Here is a 25,049-nt window from a genome sequence, read left to right as displayed (position 1 = left end):
TCATTCAGGGTAAAAGTCTATTGTTTGGATGCCACACACACCAAAGTGAGTGTTCTGTCTTTAGTAAATCCATTCAATCACATCTTAAACTATGCTACACCACTCAATGGACAGTTATTGTACAGCCTTAATCCACAATCACATACCCATGATTCAGTCACCTCCGAAAAGCCCCATTTATGAGCACATGAGGTTTTGGGGGATGTCTAGACATAAACCATAACACAAGATATACCTCAATTTCTCCCATCTGTCTGTCCTTCCATACAAATCACCTGCATTTGCAATTGTTTCATTTCCACAAAAATCTAATTTTACTTTAGAATTTGCTGAATTACAATTATATATATGAGGTAACCTAATTTAAAGGTGCACTTAGTGGATGAGCTGTGCCTCTCTCAGCCCACTGTAAAAATTGTCATTATAATGAATTCTGAGCATTCCATCTCATGAGTAGCATCATTATTTCTTAGATACTCCCTTGTGACGATAGATGTACCTATATCATCTTCTGTACTGCACTGAGACTAGTCTACAGGACAGAATCTAGTCTTGCCCTAGGTGGAGATTTACCTCTAGTTTACCTATAATATAAAAGTGACTCCTAAAAGATGTTTTCCATTCTGTCCTTGAGTCTCTCAACATTGAGATAAACCATATAGATTTTGGTCTCTGTCTACTATTCCCACAGGCTCGTCAGTATCACCATCACACCAAAAGACTTGTAGATTTCCAAGGTCCTAACCCCCTTGCCAGTGGTATCTATACTTTACTGCTCACATCTTATATTCAGACAATTCGTCTGAATTGTCCTTCAAGTTAGGGAGTTTCACTTTGCCATATGTTTTTTTTTTTTTTTTGAAATGTTTATGTTGAACTTTAAATCCCCAGTGGAATAGTATTTGGAAGCAGGGCCTTTGGGAGGAAATTAGGTCAGGAAGGTGGAGTTCTTACAAATGAGATTAGTAATCTTATGAAAGAAGCCCTGAAGTGGTTCTCATACCTTCTGCTGGTCTATGAACCAGGAGATCCAGCCCTTACCAGATACTGAATATGGCAGTATTCTGATTTTGGACTTTCCAGCCTCCACAACTGTGGAACATATTTATCCGTCCAGGTATGAAGAGTTCAGAGCCTTTCTTACCATGTGAGGATACAATGAAAAATAGGGAACCAACCTTGCATCCTGATCTGGGACTTCCAGACTCCAGAACATTGAGAAATCAATAGTAGTTGCTTTAGCCACTCAGGCTATGATAATTTGTTATAGCCACCTTAACTAAGTCACTTACTGTCTTCTATTCATAGTGGGTTAATACTTTAAAGTTCCATGGGCAAGGATGGTATTGTTCATCTTAGATCAGGTATCAATGTAAGCCTTCCAAAAATAAATGCTTAATTATTTCCTGAGAACAAACAGAGCCCTGGGAAAGAGATTAAATGTATGATTTAAGATACTTATTATTTATATCTATATCTATGTCTATATCTATATGTCTGTGAAAGGTACAAAACAACAGATTTACAGTGACAAGTGAGACCAACAGTTTATAGTCTTTTAATTTTTGTTCCATATTTTGATATAATTATTACAATGCTCAGTTGTTTCATATTTTCAAGAAAATGCCTAAATTGCTGTCATGTTTTCTGGCTTTAAATCATTAAATATGATGGAACACTTCTTAATTTGTTTCGAGTAAAGTTATCCATAAACTTTTATTATGAGGGTATTTTGACCTTCTGATAAAATGAATAATAACATTTTTCAAGTTATTGAGGCAAACAGAACAGAATAGGAAAATAATGTTACACATTGTATTATCACTGGATCTACCTTGACCTTCCACTATTTAGAATGTAGAGTTTTCAATTACAAGATGATGAATCACACAGGATTTTCTATGGGTGGCACTAACATCTGCCCATGCCTCTAGAACACTGACACTGGTCCTAATGCCATCCTTGGCTGCAACTCCAGCATGGACCATTTCTTCCTCATCTTTTAATACCAGGATCAGAAGGCACTAGGGATGCTATCACTTACCTTCGATAAAAAACTCTAGGAATTTCAGGTTACTGGTTTCAATTTGAGCTCTGTGGTTTCAAAGAAATTCATAGAACTGAGGGTCACTATTGGGTACTTGCCAGGATTTACTTTTCCTTCACTAAGTCTTTGGTGATGAGCTTCTTAGACTCCCCAAAAAGGAAGTGCTCCCTCCGATTGAATTGTCCTCACATTCAGTTTGCCAGACTTGCTCCTCAGTGACACAGTTGCCCTTAGTCAATATCACACCTAGGATGGTCATCAGCAGGCCAGTCATGGGCACACTTTGGTCATCACCCAGTCCTGTATCACAAACGTAATTCCAGTTTGTTGACAAGGACATACATGTGCCTTTTGGGATCCATTTCCTTTATGTCAAGGCCAAAGATCAGTTGCAAGTTCTCAGAAGCTTTCTTTAATATCCCATGAAAGTAGATCTTGTGTAGTTGTATTACATTTCCCAACATTTCCTCCTTTGTAATGGGTTCTCTCACTTGATATTTGTTGAATAGGTTCTGCACAAATATAACCACCTGCTCATCTAGAAGGCTTCTGGGTAAGTGCCCAGTGGCAAGTGGGGCTTGCAAGTGTCTTGACCCTTCCTTGACTTGGTTGGTGATACTTAAATTAGATCTGTATGAAATGGCTGCAGCAGAAGTGGCAGTGGATGGGGCTGTGCAAAGTATTTTGCCAGCTGCAGTTGTCCTTTGATGATTTCCTTTGAAGTGAGGAGTAAAAAAAGAGGAAGATAAAAACTCCTTCCACTCTCGAAATAGCCTAAACACCCCCCTGATTTGCTGGCTGTTCATCGACCTGATGGCATTTCTCATGGGCATGGCATTCAGTCTTCTGACCCTGTGCTATGATGGCTTCAGACAGGGGCAGTAAGAAAAGGGATAAGTGACTCTGTGATCTAGAGGAGAGTGAATGAGATGGCTGGAACACTTCCAAGGGAAGACAGCTCGTTGGTTTATTGAAGGCTGCCTCTACAGTTTTCCTTGAGGGTGGTGTTTAGATACACATAAACAATATAGCCATTTCCTGATCTGCCCATGCTCTGGGACCTTGTGGAAACAACTAATGCATTCCTTAGATTGCTAATCGCCAGACTTACTGGTTGCTAATCTGAGACTTACTGGGCCTTAGATCATCAGCTCCATATTGGGATTTGGGGTCAGGTCTTTCTTTCAGTTCATGTTAAAGGCAATCATACCACTACTGACAAGACCTAGGGATACTCTGAGATGCCAAAAGATCAACTTGAGGAAAGCCTCATCTCATCACACTTGCCTAAGTGATGAAAGCACAGGTTCTGTGCAACTCTGCCTTGCAGTAGTGTCCTTGTCCTCACATCCTGTCCTTATTTTCACGTTTTGTAGGGACTGAGATTCTTCCCTCTTCTGACTTTAAACCAATTACTTCTGATCAAGATCCTTAAACCTTAAGCACTCTGATGAGAAAGGTTTGTAATCCATAGCACAATCTGTCTGCTCCTGGCTCCTTCTGGTCTGAAGCTGATGAGTAAGACTCTTTTTACCCATAATGCTGTGGGATAAGTAGTCTTCTCAGTGCTCATTCAGGGTGTGCAGACTGACTTCCAGAAGAGCTACTCACTGGTTTCTCTATAGCACAGGGCTACTCTTCTCAGGTCAAAGACATTACTTCCCCTCCATGTAAGGCCCCCTTGGTTAGGGGTAGATGGTTCCCCGAAGCCTCACTTGGAACCTCCCTTTAACTGCTAGAAGAACCAGGGGATTTTTGCGCTGCTGACTTGATACCATATTATATCCATTCTAACTTACCCATTTTTCTGAGGCAGCAGAAGCAGAAGTCAGAGTTCTTTACATCAGTCCACCCTCGGATGTAAATACAGGTATGATTCTGTGAGGTTTTTGCTTTGTGAGAATGGTTATTACCCTCGACTTCACTCAAATTCTCTGCCTTTGCTTCTGTTAGATACCAAAATCTCTCCCTTTGCTGACCTGAAGTCAGTACCTTAGATGAATGGCTTCTCTCTGCTCAGTCTCCTCAGAAAGAATTTAGAAACCACTCAAATAAAAATGCATGCTAGTGAGGCTGCAGGGGAAAAGGAACTCTTCTACAGTATTGATGCAAGTGTAAACCAGCACAACCAGTATGGAAAACAGTATGGAAATTCTTCAAAAAACTGAAAATAGAAATTTCATTTGACCTTGATATTCTCCTTCTAAATATATTCCTGGAGAGAAAAAAGACAACATTTTACAGCGATACATATATATATGTTTACAGTAGCACATGAAATCATAACTAAATTTTGGAAGCATCCTATATGCACATGAACAGATGAATGATAAGACAATGTGATAACTAGAGACAATGAAGTACTACTCTGCTGCAAAGAATGATAAATGAGTCATTTGTAGGAAAATAGATGCACTTTGGTACCCTAGTATTACATGAAATAAGTTAGAAACAATTTTAAATATTATATGATTTCTCTTACATGAGAAACAAAGCAAAATTAATATAAAGATCAAAATAAAAGATAGATGATAGACACCAGAGAGTTAGATCTTTTTTAATGGGAATGAGAGCAAGAGATGGAGGGAGGAGAGATGTATACAGAAGGTGAAGTTAAAATAATTCATATATATTATGTAAGTGCTCCAATTCTGCACAACAAATGTAATCATCATGTATGATAAACACATATTATTTAAAAATAAGAATAATAAGACAAGAAACTACTTGGATATCACCATTACACCAGATAATTGCTGTCTAGATTCTATTAAAAGAGACAAGTATGGTGGAACTCTCTGGGAATCCTTCCAGTCTGGGGTTGATCATCTATTCACATCTAAGTTGATCTTTATCTTCAAATACCTGCAAAGCCAATGGCAGTTCCTTCATCAAACGATGAGGCATTATTCCCTGATGTGTCACCTTGTAATACAGCCAACAACTGCTTCAGATAACAAAGGGATAAGTCAGTGAAACATCTTTTCAACCCACTATGGGTGTCCAGGGACAGACAGCCAAGGGGATGATTCTGTGAGGCCTCTTGTGCTCTGGGTGGGTTGTTACCTCAGACTTCACCCTAGATTTCCACCATTATTCCAGTTAGAGTCTGTTGGTCTGAGCCCAACACCATGGTTGAATATATTGGATTACTAGCTTCAGTCTCCTCAAAAGGAATTTAGAAATTACTTGGAGAGGATTCTGATCTTGATTGTATCAGAATTAACAATAGAGGTGGAATTTTCTGGTGGATCCCTTTCAACCTGGTGTGGCAGTGCCTACAGATCTAATTCGGGGTTTTATCTTAATTTCCTTTTTTTTTTCTGGCACCAGGAATCTAACTCGGGACCTCTTACTTGTCAGGCAGGCACTGTGCTGTTGAACTAAATCTCCAGCCCTCTTAATTTCTGATAGGATATGGAACTCTTCACTTAGCTGACTTGACAGCATGCCTCTCCGACAAATCTCTTTACTTGCCTGTGATCCCGGTGCAGAAAACAGGGTTCACCATTTCATGCAAACTTGCTTGGTCTCACCAAGAATGGAGCAGTGAGGTGGGACTCTGTGGCGCTGACTCTATTTTGGGGTAAGTGATTCTCTGAGAATTCAATTAGGGTCTTAGAATATGTGCAGGAATTTCTCCTTCTGGTTTCCTGAGTTAATTACCTGTACTTTTAGGTCTTCCCTACATTGTTTTCAGTTTACAAGGGTGAAATCAAGTGGTTTCTAAGCCGCATATCTATGCATGGTGATAGGGTTGGTCATGGGGAAGTCAGGCGAGTTGGGGATGTGAAGGGCTCAGCTTGAGAGCAGGGTCGAGTCTGAACTTCTCCTCTATCTTAGGGAGTCATAGAAGAGTCTTCAAAAATTACAAGAGTTCTAATCTTTACTTTTATTTGCGCCTGGTACTCCACTTAACAGCGTCTTATCTAATACCTGAGACCAGTGTCTTTATTTCAGCAGTTCCTGGTTGTGGAGAGGATTCAGAGACAATCCCTGCGAAGGGTACACTATGACTGACAACATGTGAAGGGTTCTATGGGAATCACTGTCTTCCTCTGAGTGGATCTCCTCAACTCACTCAAGAAAGCTTACCTTGACCCCAAACAAAGCACGGGACTCTTCTCACTACTGACCTGATACTCACAACTTCAGATCAAATGTTCACTTCTCCAAATGACAGAGATAGAATTCAAAACAAACTATTTCCAGTCATTTCTTCCTAAAGATTCCCAAGATCATTGGCAGGGATGAGACTCTGTATAAATCCATCTATTATGCAGTAGGTGGATACCTAAGTCATCACTCAGACTCCTCACATTTATTTTTAATTTTTAAAATTTTTGTGAGAGTGGGCTTAAACTCAAGGCCTTGCACAATTCAGGCAAGCAACCTATCACTGAGCTATGTCCCCTTCCCCCCACAACAACTTTGTTTTTGTTAAAACCTGAGACTACTTTCTGCTGTTCCAAGTCTGACACATGGGCCTACCATTCTCCACAATTTTAGTTATATTGTGCTTAGTACAGAATACATGATGACATTCACATTCTTACACAATCTTTTCCCCCTTATTTTAATTCAATCTAAGAGATTGTTACATTAATAAAGCTGTAGTTTTGTGTCTCACACATACTTGGATATCCTCGGTGACTGTAACATCATTTCCAATGATTCCACATCCACCCAATAAATGTTTCAAAATAGACCAGCCCTGTACTTTATTTAGTATCTGGATACAGAAGTCAACTTACCATGGCCAAAGATAAGCTGTGCCCTCTGGTACACAAAGAAGTAAGGGATAATGTGAGGCAGTCTGAGCTAGGGATAACAGGATCATTTTTTCAAGATGAATCTGCTTTCAAAGCTTTATAGACTTAGTGAGATAAGGAGCCTTTAGAAATTTCCACTCCTGGTCCTCCTTACAGATGCCTGGTCCTTTCCACTACTCATCAATACCATTTGACCTCTTTTAATTGTCCTTAATCACGAGTTCTACCCACTTGTACAGCCTCAACCACTATGGTGGAAGAACTATATACACTGAGGAAATAATACTCTTCCTTATCAGTTATAAGCGATACACTGAGAGAGACACACCGAGCCACCTGCAGCCTGATTCAGTGCTCTGTCCTCATGGTAAAAGGTGGTGGCAATTTTAATAAGATACTGAAGAGACGTAAAAAAGGCATGAAGAGATGGAGCTCTGCCACAGTCCACTAATGTCATCAGTGAGTGATGCAGAGGAGCTATCTACAACATTCTGCCTGACAAGTGGGTAGGGGGGACTCTAAGAGAAGCTACGTGTCTCTCCTGCTTCTGGTTCTTTCATTCAGCTGATCTCCCTGTTCACATCACCCTACAGCTTCATGCTGGGAATAACGATTCATAGATTTCCAAGCTTATTCAAGGCAGGTTGTCTGAGGCACTGTCAATTTCCCTTCTTCTTTGTCCTTTCTTTACTCTGCTGAATCCTGGATATAGATTCTTAGCATCTGCCCTAAACTCTCTGGACTGGGTTTAGCTTGTGATATCTCTGATGGATTCTGGGGATTTTTCTACTCTCTAGTCTTCTTCACTAACTGAGGTTTTCCTGTGTGAGCCCATTTCCAAGCATCCAATAATTCTGACCAAACTCTTTATCTCAAAGTAAAGAGAAACATTTTGACATATCAGAGTTCTAAAGTGTGTGCCTAGAGCGCTCCTAGTGCCCAAAACAGTTCTATAGATATCCTGCTTTTTATAACTTAGGGATTATATTCATCCTACTTTGAAAACAGGAAAATTGAAATTGAAATAAGAATAAGACAAATAATTTTATGAACAGTTTTGTCCTTAGTTTAAAATTGATCAATTAAAAATAGAATTAAAAGCCATTTGGAAAGGAATTTTGTTAATATAAAAAATGTATAGTATTCATAGTCTTCCCACTTTAATCCAACTTGAGCTTTGTAAAAATATATTTCCTAGAATAAATAACCACATTTGTCCAATAACTCATTTTAGTGATACATATTTCATTTATTAATTAAACTTTGCAAATGACAGTTTGTGCATCCATCAGGAGGAAAATAGTTAACTTAGTTAGCACATTAGTTACCTTTAGAATACTTGATAATAGTTTTAAAAAGTGGAGTGCCTCGGTATACTGTCGTGAAAAAAATCCAGCATTCATTTTATTTAGTAACAAGGGTAGAGAAAAATGATACATTATTAAATATATGGGGTCCACCAAAAAATTGCATACACACTTCAGCACTGCTGGACACTGTGACATACTCCTGTGACTCCAGAACTTGGGAGGCTGAGACAGGAGGATTACAAATCCTGAACCTTGGCATTTTATCAAGATCCTGTTAGAAAGTGAATAAAAAGAAAGAAATAGAGTGATACAGATACAGAGACAGAGAGAGACAGACAGAGACAGACGGACAGAGAGAGAGAGAGAGAGAGAGAGAGAGAGAGAGAGAGAGAGAGAAACAGAGAGAGAGAGAGAGAGAGAGAGAGAGAGAGAGAGAGGAGACAGGTTAAAAGGAAAAGAGAAAGTGAAAATTGGAGAAAGAAATAAGGAGAGAAAATACACATTATTTTCTTCATAATTAATATATTTAAAAAACAAAAATAATAGTGCAATATTTAGATAAAGTCATTACTGGTGGATGTAAGGAAGAAGCTGAAAGTTTTAATGTGATAAAACTTTTTTTAAAATTCGCACATAGCATCTAATATGAATAGGTAAAGCTCTTCACTGTCAAGTGACCAACGGATTCAGGCCACATCCATCACATGTCTCCACATTTCAGTGCAGGATCTGTAATTTTACTACTGAATGGAACAGAAAGCTAGGAAGCGTCTTACTGACTCTCAAATTCCTACTCCTGGAAATGACCGGCACTGCATCAGTTGATATTTCAGTGGGAAATGAAGTCACAAGAGCCTTTCTAGCTACAATTGCTGTATTACAGACGCTTCATTTGCCAAAGAAGGACAATACGATCAGATGTGAATGGACACTAGCAGTCTCTTCTCTGACCTGTTCAATAGTGGTAACTATGAGAAGAAGTAACTATTAAAGAGTTACTTTAATAGAAGTGAAAATCTGTTATGACAGAAACCTACTTATTTCTGGAAATTTTTCTTGGTCAAAATTCCCTTGTAATTAGTCATTTTTTTTCTAGTGAATAATGTATTATGTGGCAAGTGTTTTCAAATATGGGATTATATCAATTCTGTAAAGGACCATGTAAAATTCTGTAAGGAAGGATGGCCCCTATACACTAAATAGCTTCCTTTTCCATTGGTCTTTGAAATAATAGTGGAAAATTTTATTCGTCATTAAAGTACAGGCCTAAATCGTAACTTGTATATCTCTCTGTTACACAACATTTGATGAACATAGCTGAACATACTTGTACAGCAGTCCTTAAGCACAATAAAAAGCATCAATTTTCCTCTCAGGCAGGAGATGATAGTGCATTATTTTTTCAGACTTAATAAATCACCCAAAAAGACATTTCTCACATCCATGGTAGGCTAAATGATTCTTCCACAAAGATTTTGATATCCTTATCCCTGAAACATGAATATGTGATGTAACATGGCCAAAGGGTCCTTGAAGATACATAAAAATTATGAGACTGAATTTAAAAATAATGATATTCTGAATTATCGTACTAGGGCTAATTTAATGACAAGACAACTTTCTCTGGCTGGAGGCAAAGAGAGATACAAAAGAGAGGGAAGTCAGAGAAATTTCAAGTGTAAGAATAATTTCAAACATGTAGGTCATATTCAAGGACTGGGATCATGAAACTATGGCAGCTCCATATGATGGCAAGGAAACAGGGCCTCAATCTTATTTCTGCAAAAAACTAAATTCTGCTACACCTTAAAAAGAGTTGAGAAAGAGACTCCTGTCAAACCACCTCAATGACAGGATTGCCAGCTGAAAGCTTGACAGCAGCCTTGTGATAACCTGCATACAGAATCTGCAGACCCATCCCACCCTTCACATTTTCAGAAATATATCTAAAGCAGATACACAGATAAAACTGTGTGCTGTTGTCAATCCTTGAATAGCGTTGTTATTACAGCCATAGAAAAACTACTACGGCCTCTTAGAAAGACCATGGAGTTTGTAAGAATTCAGCCTCTGGAAATGGTTGAAACAAATATTTCCTTCCTCATCTAAATACTTAGGAAAAAGGCTTCTGTTACAGGTATTTCCTTGGTTCTTTCTCACCCAAACACTTAGGAAAAAAGGTCCTGTTGTTGATCACTTGTATTCACTCATTAAGAGTATGGATTGAGTAACAAGTTGTTTTTTTTAAAGAACTGATTGAAAAGTGTCATGTTTTCTAATGTCATCTGCTTTCTAGTGCTTCCTCTCTACTTGGGCATTGTATCTTCACTGCAGGAAAGAATAGCAGTAGATTCTGTATGAAACCAGACTTTGCCCATTAGCAGCTTTGAAACCACTTTGAGAGCAGAGTGGAATATCCAGCGGTATAAAAAATACCCTATATTCCATCAAAAAGACTGTTGTCCAAAGGGGTGCACAGTGAAGGACAGAACATCTTCGAAGTTGGAATTCTTTATTTAGGGAGAAGGCAAGGGACCCTGGGCTGTTCATCCCAGCCCAGGGAGTAGGTACAGATTCAAAATGAGGAGCCTGTGAAGAACCAGTAAGTGGCTCAGGTTCAGTTTGGACATGAGAGGATACTGGGAAGTTTTAGATGGACATTGCAATGTGGAAAAAAGCTGGGGCTGACGTAAGTACCAACATGAAGACAGGATCAGCTTGCAAGGAACCTAGAGCTAGGGTCAGGAGGACTCCAGGCAAGTGAACTCCACAGATAGTCTCAAATTGTCTTTAATTCTCTCACTTTGCTTTATAAAGTCTTTTTTTTTTGTGCGTGTTTTTTGTTTGTTTGTTTGTTTATTTATTTTTGCTGCAGGGTCTTCATTTTAATTGCCTGATGCTGAAACATTGATAAAAGGATATCCAATATCTACCTCAGACCAGGAGGAGAAGAAAAGTGTGAACTGTAAAGAAACTCAGATCAGAACCCTTATTCCCATTTGTTATTATCTGTATGAAGTCAAGAAAATCGTAAAGGTCTACAATCCCCAGGGTTTTTATGTCTATGATGTGAAGTTCATGTACTTATCTCACTTCCTGGCTCATACACACCTTGTAAAGTCTGACTATTGGAATGTTGATTATGTAAGGCACCTGACAGTGCTAGTGTGTATCGAGTCTTTGACACTTACCAGTTATATTTTTTTTGCTGGCAAACACACCAACCTCATCTCTTAACTTAGTTTCTTTCTTATCCTGGAGATGTCAAGAGAATATGTAATCCTCTAGATCATGGCACATCAAATCATGAAAATACTTCTAAGCAAGTAAAAATCACTTACTGTTTGGGAAAAAAAAATATTTATATTAGTACATTATTCTATGTACTTGGAAGAAACTTCTCAAGTCGAACGCAACTCAAAGCTTATAAATAATGTGGCAAAGATGCCCTCATTCACTACTATCAACTTATCTGCTCTTCAGCTTTGAGTTTTTTACATTACATTCATGGCAACCTAAATTAAATACTCTATTAATAGAATAGACTTTGCGATGGTTTGAATGTGTCCTCTAGAAAAACGTGTTGGAAATTGAAACCCCCAGAGCAACACTTTAGGAAAATGGAGCCTAATGAGAAATGTCTGGACTGCTACAGCTCTGCATTTATGAACGGATTGATCCCACTATTCTGTGAACAAGACACTGTTCTCAGCGTGTTTTCCGGTATTAAGGATTGAACTCAAGGAATGCTGAACTAAACCTTTTAAATTTTTATTTTGAAACAGATATCTCACTGAGTTTCCCAGTCTGGCCGCAAGCTTTTGATCTTCTTGCCTCAGCCTCTGGGGTTATCAAGAAACTGGGCTTACAAGAGTACATTACCATTCTGCAAAGTTTGTTTTAAATAAAAGAATGCGTTGAGATTCCTCTTCTTACCCTTTGTCAGCTTCTGCTGTGGAACAACACAGCAAGAAGATCATTGCTAGATGCTGGCACTTTGATCTTGGACTTCCAGGCTGTAGAACTGTGAAAAATACATTTATTTTCTCTACAAATTATGTGGTCTCTGGTCTTCTATCACAGCAGCATAAAATAAACTAATACATTGCAAACTCCTGAAATTCTTTATTGTCAGCATACTCATTTTTTGTTTTGTTTTGCTTTTGGAGACAAGGTCCTGCCATGGTAATTCAGGCAGATTTTGAACCAACTGTTTAGCTCAGGCCAGCCTCTAACTCATGGCAGTCCTCTTGCCTCAGCCTCCTGAATGCCGGAATTACGGACATGCACCACTAAGGCCAGATGAGCTTGCTCAGAAAATGAACTAATACAAACTCTGTTTTTTCTAGGCCAGGGCATCAAGTATGTTGACTTATGAGCGTCCCATGTTAAAAGAGTCTTACCCTAATTTCACAGAAATTCTCTGGAGATAACGTGCATTTGACATCCTATTTGTTCAGTGTGTTCAGTTGCACTAGACTGGGGGAGCACAGGATACCCTCTGTTACTGTGCTGAGTGGAGATTTCTCTCTATTTTAGGTTTGTCCATTAGCCTAAGGAAATACTGTAGGTACTTTTTCCATTATAGGTTTTAGACTTTCAACTTTGATCACATCTTCTGGGACCATGGCCTTGCACATCTCTCACACAAACATCTGATCCACCTATCAGCTTAATTTAATACTGATTCACACTGAACGATTTGCAGTTTTCCAAAGCACCCAACTCTCTGTATTTGAATAATTTATACAACAGCCTCTTATGAAATATACTCTTTCCTTTGCCTTGTCCTTTAAGCCTTGGAGTATATCTCACAATATTCCTTCTATGACTTCTGCCACTAGACTGCACAATGCACAGAGATAGTTCTTGCTTACTGTGCAAGAGTTCTGATTTACCATGATGTAATTTTTCATATATTTTTGAGCAAACTTGTATCTTTTATTTTTATAGGACAAAAGTTTCAAAGTAAATAGGGAATATTATAATAGTCATCTTTTACTTTTTCCTCTTTTTCTTAATCTTAATTTGTATAAGCCTAAATTCTTTTCCATTTCTATGGAAATGCCTAATTTACTGTCATGGTATCTTGTTTGAAATCACTAAATAAGATGTAGGGTTTCCAAATTTGATTTGAAATTAGTAAATCACTAACTGTTAAATATCATACAGAAAAAAATAAGAATAATGTGGCTTGCAAACTTAGATTCTGAATCTACTTTAACATTATAATAAAGGAACAAATACTTAAAATTACCATATGAACACGAACACAAGTACATACTATATTTTCTGCAGCTCAACTTGACTTTTCACCATTAGAACATGTACTTTCCTTTTTAGCTTCAAACAGAAGAATCTGCCATAGAGTTTAATATGAATGGGTGGAGCTTCTAGATATGACCCTGGAGCATGCATTGACCAGGGTACTAATGTGAGCCCCGGATGCAACTCTAGTTGATTCTTTCTGCCTCATCTTTCATTGTCTCCTCATACATGGGAGTGAAGGCACTAGAAACAGTACTATGAATATTTTGGCCCAAAACCCAAGGACTTTCGTCTTGCTGGTTTCAGCATGGACTCCTGGGCCTCACAAGAATTCATAGCGTGGATGATCATGGTTAAATACTTGTTAGTACTCCAAGTACCTGTCTTTCACTAAACCCTTGTGTTGAGCTTTCTATCATTCACAAAGAAGAAGTGCTGGCTCCCAGTAAATATTTCCATAATATTTGGTATTTTCCAGATTGTCTCTGCCCTGGCACAGTTGTTCTTTGTGAAAACCACACCCAGGATAATTATCAGCAGGCCGGTCAGACACAATTTTGTCATCACTTAGCCTCTCCTTAGAGCTTACTTCGAGTTTGTTGACCATGACATACATGTCCCTCTTAAGATCCTTCAAGTTAAGGCCAAAGACCAGCTCCAGGTGCTCAGAGGCTTTCCTTTCCATCTTAGAGAAGTGGTTTTTGTGAGTTTGTGCTATATTTTCACCATTTCTGTCTTAGTAATGGGCTCCTTCATTCAATACATGTACAGTAAATAATGCACCAAGTCTTGATTAGAGGACATCTGGGGAAGTCCTTAGCTGCTTCTTAGTCTTATATATACCCTGTTCTTTCCTCCACATTGTTGTTATACTTTCAGGAGATCTTGTGTGTGACATAACTGGAGCTTTAGCAATGGTGAATAGGTTCCTTTCAGAACTTTGGGGATTTGTAATTGTCTCAACAAGTGAGCCATGGGGAATGCCCTTGAAAGGAGAAGGGGTTAGTATCGGAAACACCACCCTCTGTGAGCCTGGGACCACAGCTGGTTCCGTGCTCTCACCTCACAATTACAGGTCAGATAAATTTTACTACAGGCCATGCAATAACTTTGGAAAGGACTAGTACAGAAGCATTTAATTTTTTTAGTGCAAGTAATGCAGGGTTATAATAGCAATAGAGACTGGATTTCATATATATCTGTCACTTCGTCAATTTAACAAAGAACTGTAGCAACTACAAAGCATATGCATCCACTTGGATATGTTTGCAGTGAAGACAAGCCCCCAAAGAAAATCCACCCTGCCCTCCAAAGCAGTCAGTGACATGAGATAGCAATCTGACCTGGAGATAATATCAGAATCACTTTGCAAGTCATATGCGTACTAAGCCCTTTAGTTTCAGAGTCAATGAAGTACTTAATCTCAAGAAAACACCTCTTCAATTTCTCCTGCCTTACGTTGCTCACTTCCACTATTCATTGGTACTGCTTTCCCTGTTTTAAGTGTCCTTAATCACCAGTCCTACCCACTTGTAGAGACTCAATCATTATGGTGGAAGAATCACATATATCAATGACATAGTGTCTGTTCTTATCCAAATAGTTCTCAGGCCTGGTACACTGGCAAAAATGCACTGAACCACCTGCTACTTGATTCGATGCCCTCTCCTTACAGTAAAAAGTGGTATTAATTTTAATAAAGATATTGAAGAGATGTCATAGATGCATGAAGAGATGCAGCTCTGCCAGAATCCACTAATATCAGCATTGGTTGATGCAGAGGAGCTGTCTACATTCTGCCAGACAAGTAAATACGGAAGATTCTAAGGGAAGCTGTCTTACATGCTTCTGGTCCTTTTATCCAATTGATCAGCCTACTTACATCACCCTACAACTTCATGGTAGTAACAGTGATTCCCAGAGGCATTGTCATTTCCCCATTTTTCTCTCCTCTGGTCCTTTCTTTTATAGAGAGCTAAGTTAGCTAGAAATTAACAGTCAGTCAGAGAGGGACAAGACCCTCAAGGAAGTCAGTGCAAAAAAATGAGATGAATCAGAATCGTGGCTGCAGATGTATTGGATGAGAGCCAGGCCTGCAGGCCTCCCTAGAGTTAGACAGCAGCTTGAGAATGTAGTATAATCAGCACCACCTGATCCTGTGAGACTAGATAAATGTGTCAGATGCTTAGGTGGGTGACAAGAACACCCTAACCCCAGACACTATCTCTTCCATACTTGCTTTTAATCCCTCTACTTTAGAAGTTATAAATAAGCTAAAGTTAGTGATGTCCCAGGCATCCCTTCCTATTGGATCAATATTAGCTAAGATACTATGTTTGTAACCTGATAGGTCGGCCTCAGCTTGTGGTCTGAGTTGTGGTCATTTTCATATATAAAAACATCCAAAAAGCCTTTTGGGACTTCTGTCTCCTAGTAGCTTTCTCTCAATAAACTTGCCTACTAGTAATCTCCTTTGTCCTGGTATCCATTCTTTGGTTATTGAAAGACATGAACTCTGCTCATTTGACATCTAATCTAACTCTGCTCATTTTCTGGCATTTGATCTGGAGCCAAATGTTTTTCTTTCTAAAAGTAAAATGAAATATTTCATTGACATATCACAATACTACCTCATACATGCATCTTTGTTTAAGATGCTATTGCTCAAATTTCACTTTATACAGTTCAGGGATTATATTCACTTTCTGCTCAAACTTATTAGAAAGCAAAAAAAAAATAAATTAAAATAAGAGACAATATATTTTCAAATTTGACCAAATTTTATAAGGTCAATAAAATAAAATGCCTCTGAGAGGTAAATTTACTCACATACATTAATATGTGAGAATATAAATTGGTAAAGCATTGTTGGATGCGAATGATGTTAGCAATATTCATAAAAATTTACAATCCTAACACTCCTTCCACTTTAATACAATTTGTACTTTTATGCATTTTGTGTATAATAAAACATGAACATTTGTTCAAGAATCAATGTTCTATAATGTTGTCACCAGTTGTATTAATCTGAGCAAACATAGGAAACAATTTGTGTACCTCAGGAGATTTGTTCATTTAAATATGGCACATACATACTTTAGAATTCTGGGGAATAGTTAAGAGTGGGGTGTAGGTATATATGCTGCCACAGAAAGAGTCCATTTTAGTCAGTGGCAAAGGAAAGAGGCATAACTATGTGTAACAGTTATCAATTTATGTTAAAAATTGTCAGTGAATATTTTTAGCTCACCTATGGAAAAAAATGTTTCAAATATATTTTAAAATCCTATATGTAAGTTCTTACATGGGATTACCTTTCAGGAAAGTAAATTTTGGAAGAATCAGAATTGTGATTTACCTGTAATTTTAGTAGTTTTGTGCAACAAGAATGTCTGTTTTATTTGTTATTAAACTATTTAAATAATATTAACTTAAATATCAGCTCTATAATACACAAATATAGAATGGAGAAGTAGTGGGAAAAGTCTGAAATCAATATTGTAGCATACCAAAATCTTATTTCTTATAAATCTAAAATCACTGTGAATTGTTCTGGGTTCTTTTTCATAAGATGACCTAGGGGTTCAGGCCACTTTCCACAGGGGGCTCCACATTTCAAACCAGGCTTTCCCTCTAACTTCTAAATTGAGCAGAAAGCCTGGGAGTGATAGGTTGGGTTTTGTATAACTTGATGTGAAGGGAATAATCATGTTCTAATCATATTTTAATGTGAAGGGCACTCACATTACCTTTTCTACCTATAAGTGTACTGACAATACATTTTCCATATAAATGAGGAAATCAAGACACAGAGTGGAACGATTGCAGTCTCTCCAATTAATATAGTATTGTAAGCACTCAATAAAAACTTACTCTTATAATTTGTTTTTGAAAACCTTTTTATTCTTGAAGGAATTTCTGGATATATCAAATGTCTCTGCTATTCAACAAAATTTTCTGTTGCCTATATATGACAGCTTTGTACAAATCAAGGATCACATCTTTTTTACCCCCAAAAACTATCCTGTAAATCTCAGCAAGGTAACTTTCTATTCAATATCTTCTTTTCACACTAACCTTTTCAATAACCTCTATAATCTCAAAAGATTGAGAATTTATTTTCTTTCTTTTGGTACCAGTTCCAAATCCTAACTTGTAAGTTTCTGCTGAACGGTACCTGATGAACATACCTAAGTAGTTGTATAGGTGCTCTGAAGTACAATGAAAAAGCCATAATTTCCCCCTGGAGCAGAGAAAAGTGAGGAAAATGGTGGAGAATTGATTTTCAATTTCCTATTTAAACAAGCATACATTTCAGGGAGATGTTTTCTACATTTGTGGTGGATTGAATATTTTCTGTACAAAGATTCACATACACTTATCCCTAAGGTAAACGAAAGCTCTGTTACATGCCCAAAACACTTTACAAATACAATTAAATTATCAATTTATAAATACATACATTATTGTGGATTTCCAGCATGGACCTGATGGCTCCCTATAAATAAATCTCTCCATCTAACGGGAGAAAAGAAATGCATCAGAGGGGCAAGTTGGAAAGAGTGCAAGCATGAGGATATGTTCAACTTGCTATTTTTTTGCTGCTCAAAAAGTAGTAGTCACATGCAAGACCGTAGAGAGGCCTCAAGAAACTATGGCAGCTCTGGCTGCCAACCAGCAAGAAAACTCACTTTAGTCCAAGAACTACACTCTTCATAGAGCTGGATTCCAAGATTAATCTGAGTAAGACTGGGAATAAGATTCTTTCCTGTGTCTCCTAATAGGAATCCATGCTTTCAAAGTTTAATATGAGCTTGTGTAATTGAGCAAGGAAGTCAGCAGAGCCAGGCCATACATCTTACCTATGGAAGTGTAGCAAAATAAATGTGTGGTATTTTAAGTTCTTTAATATATAGTAGTTTGTTATGTCAGCATAGAAAACTATTATGCCTTCTTGAAAGAACATAAGATTTTTTTTCAAATCCACATACTAGACAAGGTTTCTAATTGTGATTTCTTAGAGCTTTATCTGTCACATAGTGCGGAGGCTTAGATTCTTTGCCTATTAGTAAGGTTCACTCAACAGTGTATAGATTCATCACCAGTTTCGAATAAGTCACCGAACATGCTTCTTTCTTTCTAATTTCAAATGCTTCTTAAAGCATAAATTGAATTATCTTTCAAGACACAGCAGATTGTGTCAAATTTTACTTATCTCACAAGCCAATTTGGAAAAACAAAAAGCTTTACTGGTAATGCCCAGAGCAGATGAGCAGATACTTAAGCATCATGGCCAGAGTGAAGAATTATGAGAGAGAGGCTGTGAACAGAGAGGTTCCATGCTGAGTGATGTCATAGATAGGGGGCATTTGCATGAAGCTGTGAAGCTGTCAGAGCTTTGTGTTCTAAAAGGTGCAGGTATAGCCTTTAAGGAGGGAAGCAGGGGAGAGCTAGGCAGCAGGTCATGATGCAGACTTAGGTATGAGGGCTCAGTGGGACAGCAACGTATTTTGGAAAGTTTTAAGCCTGATCCCAACTCCTGGGCAGAGTTAATTCTTAAGCAACACTGGGGTCAGGGACACATGGACCCTAGGGAAATGAGGCCCACAGGTAGTCCCCAAATGATGTTGGATTCTCATTTATTAGACCTGGGGTTAGTACATAGAGCCCATGTTTCTTTTCCTCATTGTCTAGAAATATTAAGTAGCTGTGAGAAGAGAAATGAGTGGAGCTGGGTGTGGTAGCTCATGCCTGTAATCCCAGCACTAGGGAGGCTGAGGCAGGAGGATCATTGAGTTCGAGACCAGCCTGGGCTACAAAGTGAGCTCAGGGCCACCCTGAACTGCATAGGGAGACCCTGTCTCAAAAAGACAAAAAAAAAAAAAAAAAAAAAAAAAAAAAAAAAAAAAGAAGAAGAAGAGAAATGAGTGGGAAAATGTGGGCTCTACTAAAACTCAAATTCTGCCCAGGGTTCTGACACTTGGGAGTCATGTGCAGCCAGAAAGGTTAACAAAGTTATGTAAGGCCCAAGATCCTTGTGTAGTGATTTCAAAAACCTTGCCTAATTGGACTTCTGTGATACTTACTGTATTGCTAGGGTTTAAATCTACAATGTTTCCCCAAATTCTTGTAGGTGGAAGATGATTAGATCACAGGGACTATATCAATCAAAGAATTCATGTATTGCTTAGTTCAATAGCTAATGGTTTCCTTAAGAAACTGGGCCCAGTCAGAAGTAGCAGGTAACTGAAAGTATGGCCAGGACGGGTGTATTCCTGTCCCCATCTCCTCCCTTATTTCTGTTTCCTGGCTACCATGTGTTGAGTATCCTTTCCTCCACTGTGCCTCTCTGTCACCCCCTTTTGGCTTTGGAACAATAGGCCCATGGTCTAAAATTGTGAGCCAAAACAAACCTGTCTTCCTAAAAGTTGTGGGTGTGAGGTATTGTGTTAAGCAAAATTGACTAAGACATGCATCATTAATAATTGGCAGTTATTACCGTCATTTTTTTAAAGGAGATGTCAGAGAATATGCACCATTCAGACAAAGCACAAAAATCAGCCAAACACATATAGCAAGCAAAACTAAGTCACTATATAACTTTAAAAGGTTGTAATTTACTTTGGACTTCAGGGACTTTCCTCCAGTTGGATGCAACTTAATTAAGGCTCTTAGAATTTCTATCAAGAATGAACTCTTTCTATCCTTTCCAACTCCACTTCTATTCTAACTAACCCCACTTTCATTTATTTCACTCCCATTCAAACCTATCATTCACTTAAGGCTTGCCAAATAATGCTCAACACATCCTGAGAAGACGCTTTTAATGTAGTAGGCTCTGTATTTTCCAGGCCAAAGCAAATCTGCCAGAAAACTTGCTTCTGAGCACACTCATATCAGGTGACATCACCCTTATTTCTCAGAAACTCTCTGGAACTGATGTGTATATTAGCTCATGCCTGTGCTTAACTGTATTGGGAAAAGGGCACTGACAGAGTATGAATGCAGGATCCCTTCCATTAGGAAGGATGAAGACTCTGACTTATCTACAACACCGAAGAAACAGCTAAAAGCAGTTTCCTTTCCAGATATTAGTCTTTTAACTCTGCACACATAAATTTAAGGATCTGGCCTGTTACCTCATTCCCTTATCTTCATCTGACCAACTATTCAGCTGAACTTAGTTGGCATACACTGAAAGACTGGTGTTTCCGAAGGCCTGAATGCACTTGTCTCAGGGCTATACCTGAGTATTCTTACCTGAATCCTCCTGTCTTTTGTTATTTATGTTTTAAAATATATCTCACCATCTTCCTCAAACAACAGTTTTTCTTAGTTTAAAACTCAGTGTGCAAGGGTAAAATCTTGTTTACCCTGAAATACCCAATATTAGCCCAGAGCTGCCACAAACAGATGTCTGGGTAACATTTGAGAAATAAATGAGACAGTGTGTAAAAGTTCAACTTTATTTATCATTTCTTCTGTATTATCAAACAACATGAAATATTTGAGCATGTATCTCTTAATTTTACAGAACAAAGTAAAAGTGATAAAGAAATACAATCATTTATCACCTCTATTTTTTTTTCTCTGATTTAGCTTATTTTTCTCCTGGGTCTTTTTCAAGGAAATGCCTAAACCAATACTGTGTTATCTTAAGTTATTAAATACAATGAAACATTTCTTACTTTACTGTACAGAATAAAACCTTCATTCTTAAACACCAAAATATTGAAATATATATGGTTTATGTCACTCACAAACTGAATTATGAAGCTATATAAGCTACCTACTAAAAGGAACATTTAAGTATCTAAGTTACTAAAGTTATCACACACAACAGAAACACATGCTATACTCTATGTCACTACCTAGCCTCATGCCAATCTCTACTAACAAAAACACTAGCTTTTCTGTTTGAAAACATAGTGAAGTATCTTTCTTAGACTTCACTTGGGACTAGGAAAGCTGCTGGAACTGACTCGTGAACGTAAATTGGCCACAGCAGCTAAACGAGCCCTAGATGCAGCTCTGGCTTGGGCTCTTTCCTCCTGATCTTTCAGTGCCTCTGCATAGCAAGCTGTGAAGACACTAGGAGGGCAATTATGGATCTTGGCCAAAAACTCAAGGACCTCCATTTTGCTGGTTTCAGCATGAGCTCTTGGACCCCATGTGAATTCATAGCGTGGAGGATTACTGTTGGGAACCTGCTGGTATTGCAGGTACTTTTCTTTCACTAAATCTTTGGTGATGAGCTTTTTAGCATCCCCAAAGAAGAAGTGCAGGCTCCCTGCGTATATTCCCATCATATTTAGCACTTCCCAGATTTGTTCCTCAGTGGCACGGTTGCCTTTTGTGAAGATCACACCTAGGATAGTCATCAGCAGGCCAGTCGTGGGTACACTTCCATGATCATCCACTTCTGCAACCTGGTCTAAATCCAGCTTGTTGACGAGGACATAGATATTCTTGTAGGGATCTACTTCTTTCACATCAAGGCCAAAGATCAATTCCAAGTGTTCAGAGGCTTTCTTCAAGACCTCAACAAATTGATTCTTACTTATCTGACTTACATTTTTCAGGATTTCCACCTTTGTGACAGGCTCCTTTATTTGATACTTGTACAGCAGATAGTGCACCAAGATAGCAACCCTTTCATCCACAGAGTCCTCTTGGTAGTCCTTAGTGGTCAGCTGTAAGTCTTTTAACATTTCCTCTACTTGGCTGGTGGGGTCTTCATTAGAACTTGGGTATGAAGCTGCGATAGCACCAGCAGCCATTGCTGTCTCAAACTCTTGACTACTGATTTCTCCAGTAGCATGTAACTCCTCAGGATTATCTAGGGAATGAAGACTAGTAGAAGGTGTCTCCTTTTTAGCTTGAGTGCCCAATGCATTCACAGGTTCTTCTCGAGCCTGGCGGCGCTTTTCACGGGCACGATGCTTACTCTTCTGACCACGAGGCATGATGAACGATGGACAGAAATAAAAGTCAGAGAGTAGAAGACAAAGACAGGTGATTCAGTGACCTGGAGGAAAGAGGATGAAATCATGTGATCCTTTTTACCAGAGAGATACTACTTGGGTTTTATCTGAGGCCACCTAGGTAGGTTTCCCTGAAGGCATTCATCAAGGAATTCATTAGGTTCTTTTTCTCTGATAAGCCTTTTCCCTGAGGCCCCTTAGATGCAACTGCAGTGTGACTTAAGTCCTTCATCTCTATCTGTGTCTTGTTGGACCTGACAGTGTCTAGAAGGTTCATACCCTGTAGATCCTCTTGTATTCTGGGGTAGAGGCTACTTTTCTCAAGTTATATTCAGGATCATTACGTTGGCTTCTAGTGGGACTGATTATCTCTATGGCTAAGCGTATTGATGTTGACTCCCTCTTTCTAATGACTTCTCCCTGACTCCTTGGGTGAGGAACCGAGGGGCAATGCCATTTAACTATATCAGCTGTCATATGACTTGAGATGAAAGCAGTGGTAAAACTCTGTGAGATCTCTCTATTCTGGAGTAAATACACTTGGCAGGGTTCTCATCTTTCCTTTTTGTACGGCCTGATCTTCTTTCCTCTACTGATCTGAGATTTTTAAAACCAGGCCTTAACATCCCTGAGGCTACTGAAGAGGAAACTTAGGGAGGTCTCCAACATACCTTCCCCAGAAACTTCCCTTAGGAATAACACTGATAGGGCTCTATTCTCATTGTTCAGGTTCCTTATCAGGACTCCTTGCCTTGGCTGCTAATGTTAGGTACCTTCCTTCCCCTGTGTAGATATAGGGTCTGTACCAATCAGGTCAAGAGCTTCACCCATGTGATATTCTAAAGCACTACTCTGAGGTAAAGAGGGATAAGCTTGAAGCATTTATAAGCAAATGGATGCACCGTGAGACCAGACCATAATATTAAGTGAAATAAATGAGACACACAGGCTTAAATATCATGTTTTCTTTTATATGAGAAACCCAAAATATAAATAAAAGTCAAAACAAAAGATAAGAGGTAGGGAGATCTTTTTCAGATAGGAAGTAGAACAAGAGATGGAGAGAAGGGGGAAAAGAGGGAATGGGGATGGAAAAATAATTGAAGAAATAAATGGAAATAGAGGTTTTGCAAATGGAAAGGGGATCAAAAGTTGAAAGTAGTAGTGAGAGATGGAAGAGACAGAAGAAAAGGAGAGAATTATGATGTATTATATATATGTACCGACTCTCCTCAGTAAATACAATCTTATGTATTTGCAAATAAATAGTTAAAAAAAGAAAAGAAAACAAAGCATAACACTTGGAGCAGTCTGCCATAATAGTGTCTCTGTTGAAGTCTGATATAATTTGAGGTGAATAAACTGATACTCTAAAGGTGTCAAAACTTAGTCGAAGCTGTGTGTGGTGGTGCACATCTGCAAAACCAGCACTTGGGAAGCTGAGGCGGGAGGATCACGATGAGTTCAAGGTCAACATAGGCTCTGTAAGCCAATTCAAGGCCAACCTGCACTACCCAGAAAGACCCTTTCTTAAAAATACAAAACAAAAAAACAGAACAACAACAAGAAAAAACCCCAAGCCTTCCCTCAAAAAAGGAGAAATAAACTGCCGCAGTGATCTTATGTGTTCTACTCAAACCCGAAAGTTAAGGAAGGGGGTACTGGTGGTTTACAGCAATACCACGTCCTTGGCTCTTCTGAAAAGGCAGTTTCCATACAGCTCAAGCAGAGCCATTTCACTTACCCGTGTCAGTGCCAAGGTAGGCAGGCAGGCGTGTGCCGTACCCTCTGCACTTGCGTAGGCGCAGGTGGCATGAGGCCAGCTTTTTCTTGCCACGCCCACTCACCACTTCCCAGGGCCTCTGCAAAGTCCATGCTTGTGGATGAAGGTGGGGTGGGGTGGCATGGGAGGCCGTCATTACGGGGGAGGGGAAGTTTCACGGAACTCGCGTGACGCCTTATTTGTCCTAGATGCCCCCCCCCCCAAGGCAATAAAACCTAGTTTAATTCGCTTCTCACCCCTTCACTTTCCAGGAGTGGAAATCCTGTGGGCCTCATATCGGGCGACTCCTTGCTAGAACCTTCTGTGGCGGTTTTTGGGCACGAAGCCGCAGGCCTTCGTTCTGGGGGGTGGGGGGGGAGGCAGTCCCTTCACACTTTAATATCCTTACCTTTGCCAAGGCCTGATTTCTCCTGCTGCTAAAGCAGGTGCGACTTCTCTCAGGACCAGGTCTCACATCCCATGGACTCCAGAAGCCTAAGTCAGCAGCGTAGACACAGCCGGACTTTTACGACTGCGAATGGGTTGGTCAAATGCAGGGTATGACTCTGTGGTGCCTCCTCTTGGTGTGGAGTGGCCGGAAATTTCAATTCACTTCCGGTGGTAGACCCATGTTTCCGTTTCTGATTGGCTGATCAGAAGATCCGTGGGAGAACAAAAAAACATATCGCAATTAGTTCCGTACAGTCTCTCAGTTGGAACCCTTAAAAACATTGCTATTCCAGTCTAGGTGTGAGATGAGATGGAGAAGATGCGGCCCAAGGTAGGCAGCCCAAAGTGGCTCTAAAACATTAAAAAAATGCACTGTGGCTATGTAGATGGCACCAGCCGAATCTAGACTTTCTGTAACTTTGTGTTCTAAGGCAGTCACTTTTCGAAAGTACAGTA

General features: G+C 39.1%; 1 protein-coding gene and 1 pseudogene across 1 annotated transcript; both read right to left on the bottom strand.

Moving 5' to 3' along the window:
- Positions 1–1,850: 1,850 nt before the first annotated feature.
- Positions 1,851–2,880, bottom strand: LOC100729233 (melanoma-associated antigen B10-like; annotated as a pseudogene).
- Positions 2,881–21,346: 18,466 nt separating this feature from the next.
- LOC100728673 (melanoma-associated antigen B10-like) lies at positions 21,347–22,363 on the bottom strand. The gene has a single exon (XM_003464742.1). It carries the CDS (start codon positions 22,361–22,363, stop codon positions 21,347–21,349), a length of 1,017 nt encoding a protein of 338 aa, XP_003464790.1.
- Between the last annotated feature and the right edge of the window lie 2,686 nt (positions 22,364–25,049).

The sequence above is a fragment of the Cavia porcellus genome, unplaced genomic scaffold, assembly GCF_034190915.1.
Source record: "Cavia porcellus strain 051 isolate PalLab524CR breed Dunkin Hartley unplaced genomic scaffold, mCavPor4.1 scaffold_33, whole genome shotgun sequence".
Taxonomy (NCBI): Eukaryota; Metazoa; Chordata; class Mammalia; order Rodentia; family Caviidae; genus Cavia; species Cavia porcellus.
The sequence above is the reverse complement of the archived record's forward strand: the minus strand, read 5'-3'. Positions and strand labels throughout refer to the sequence as shown.

Coding starts and splice junctions, on each gene's coding strand:
- LOC100728673 (XM_003464742.1), bottom strand. CDS start 22,363: ATGCCTCGTGGTCAGAAGAGTAAGCATCGTGCCCGTGAAAAGCGCCGC.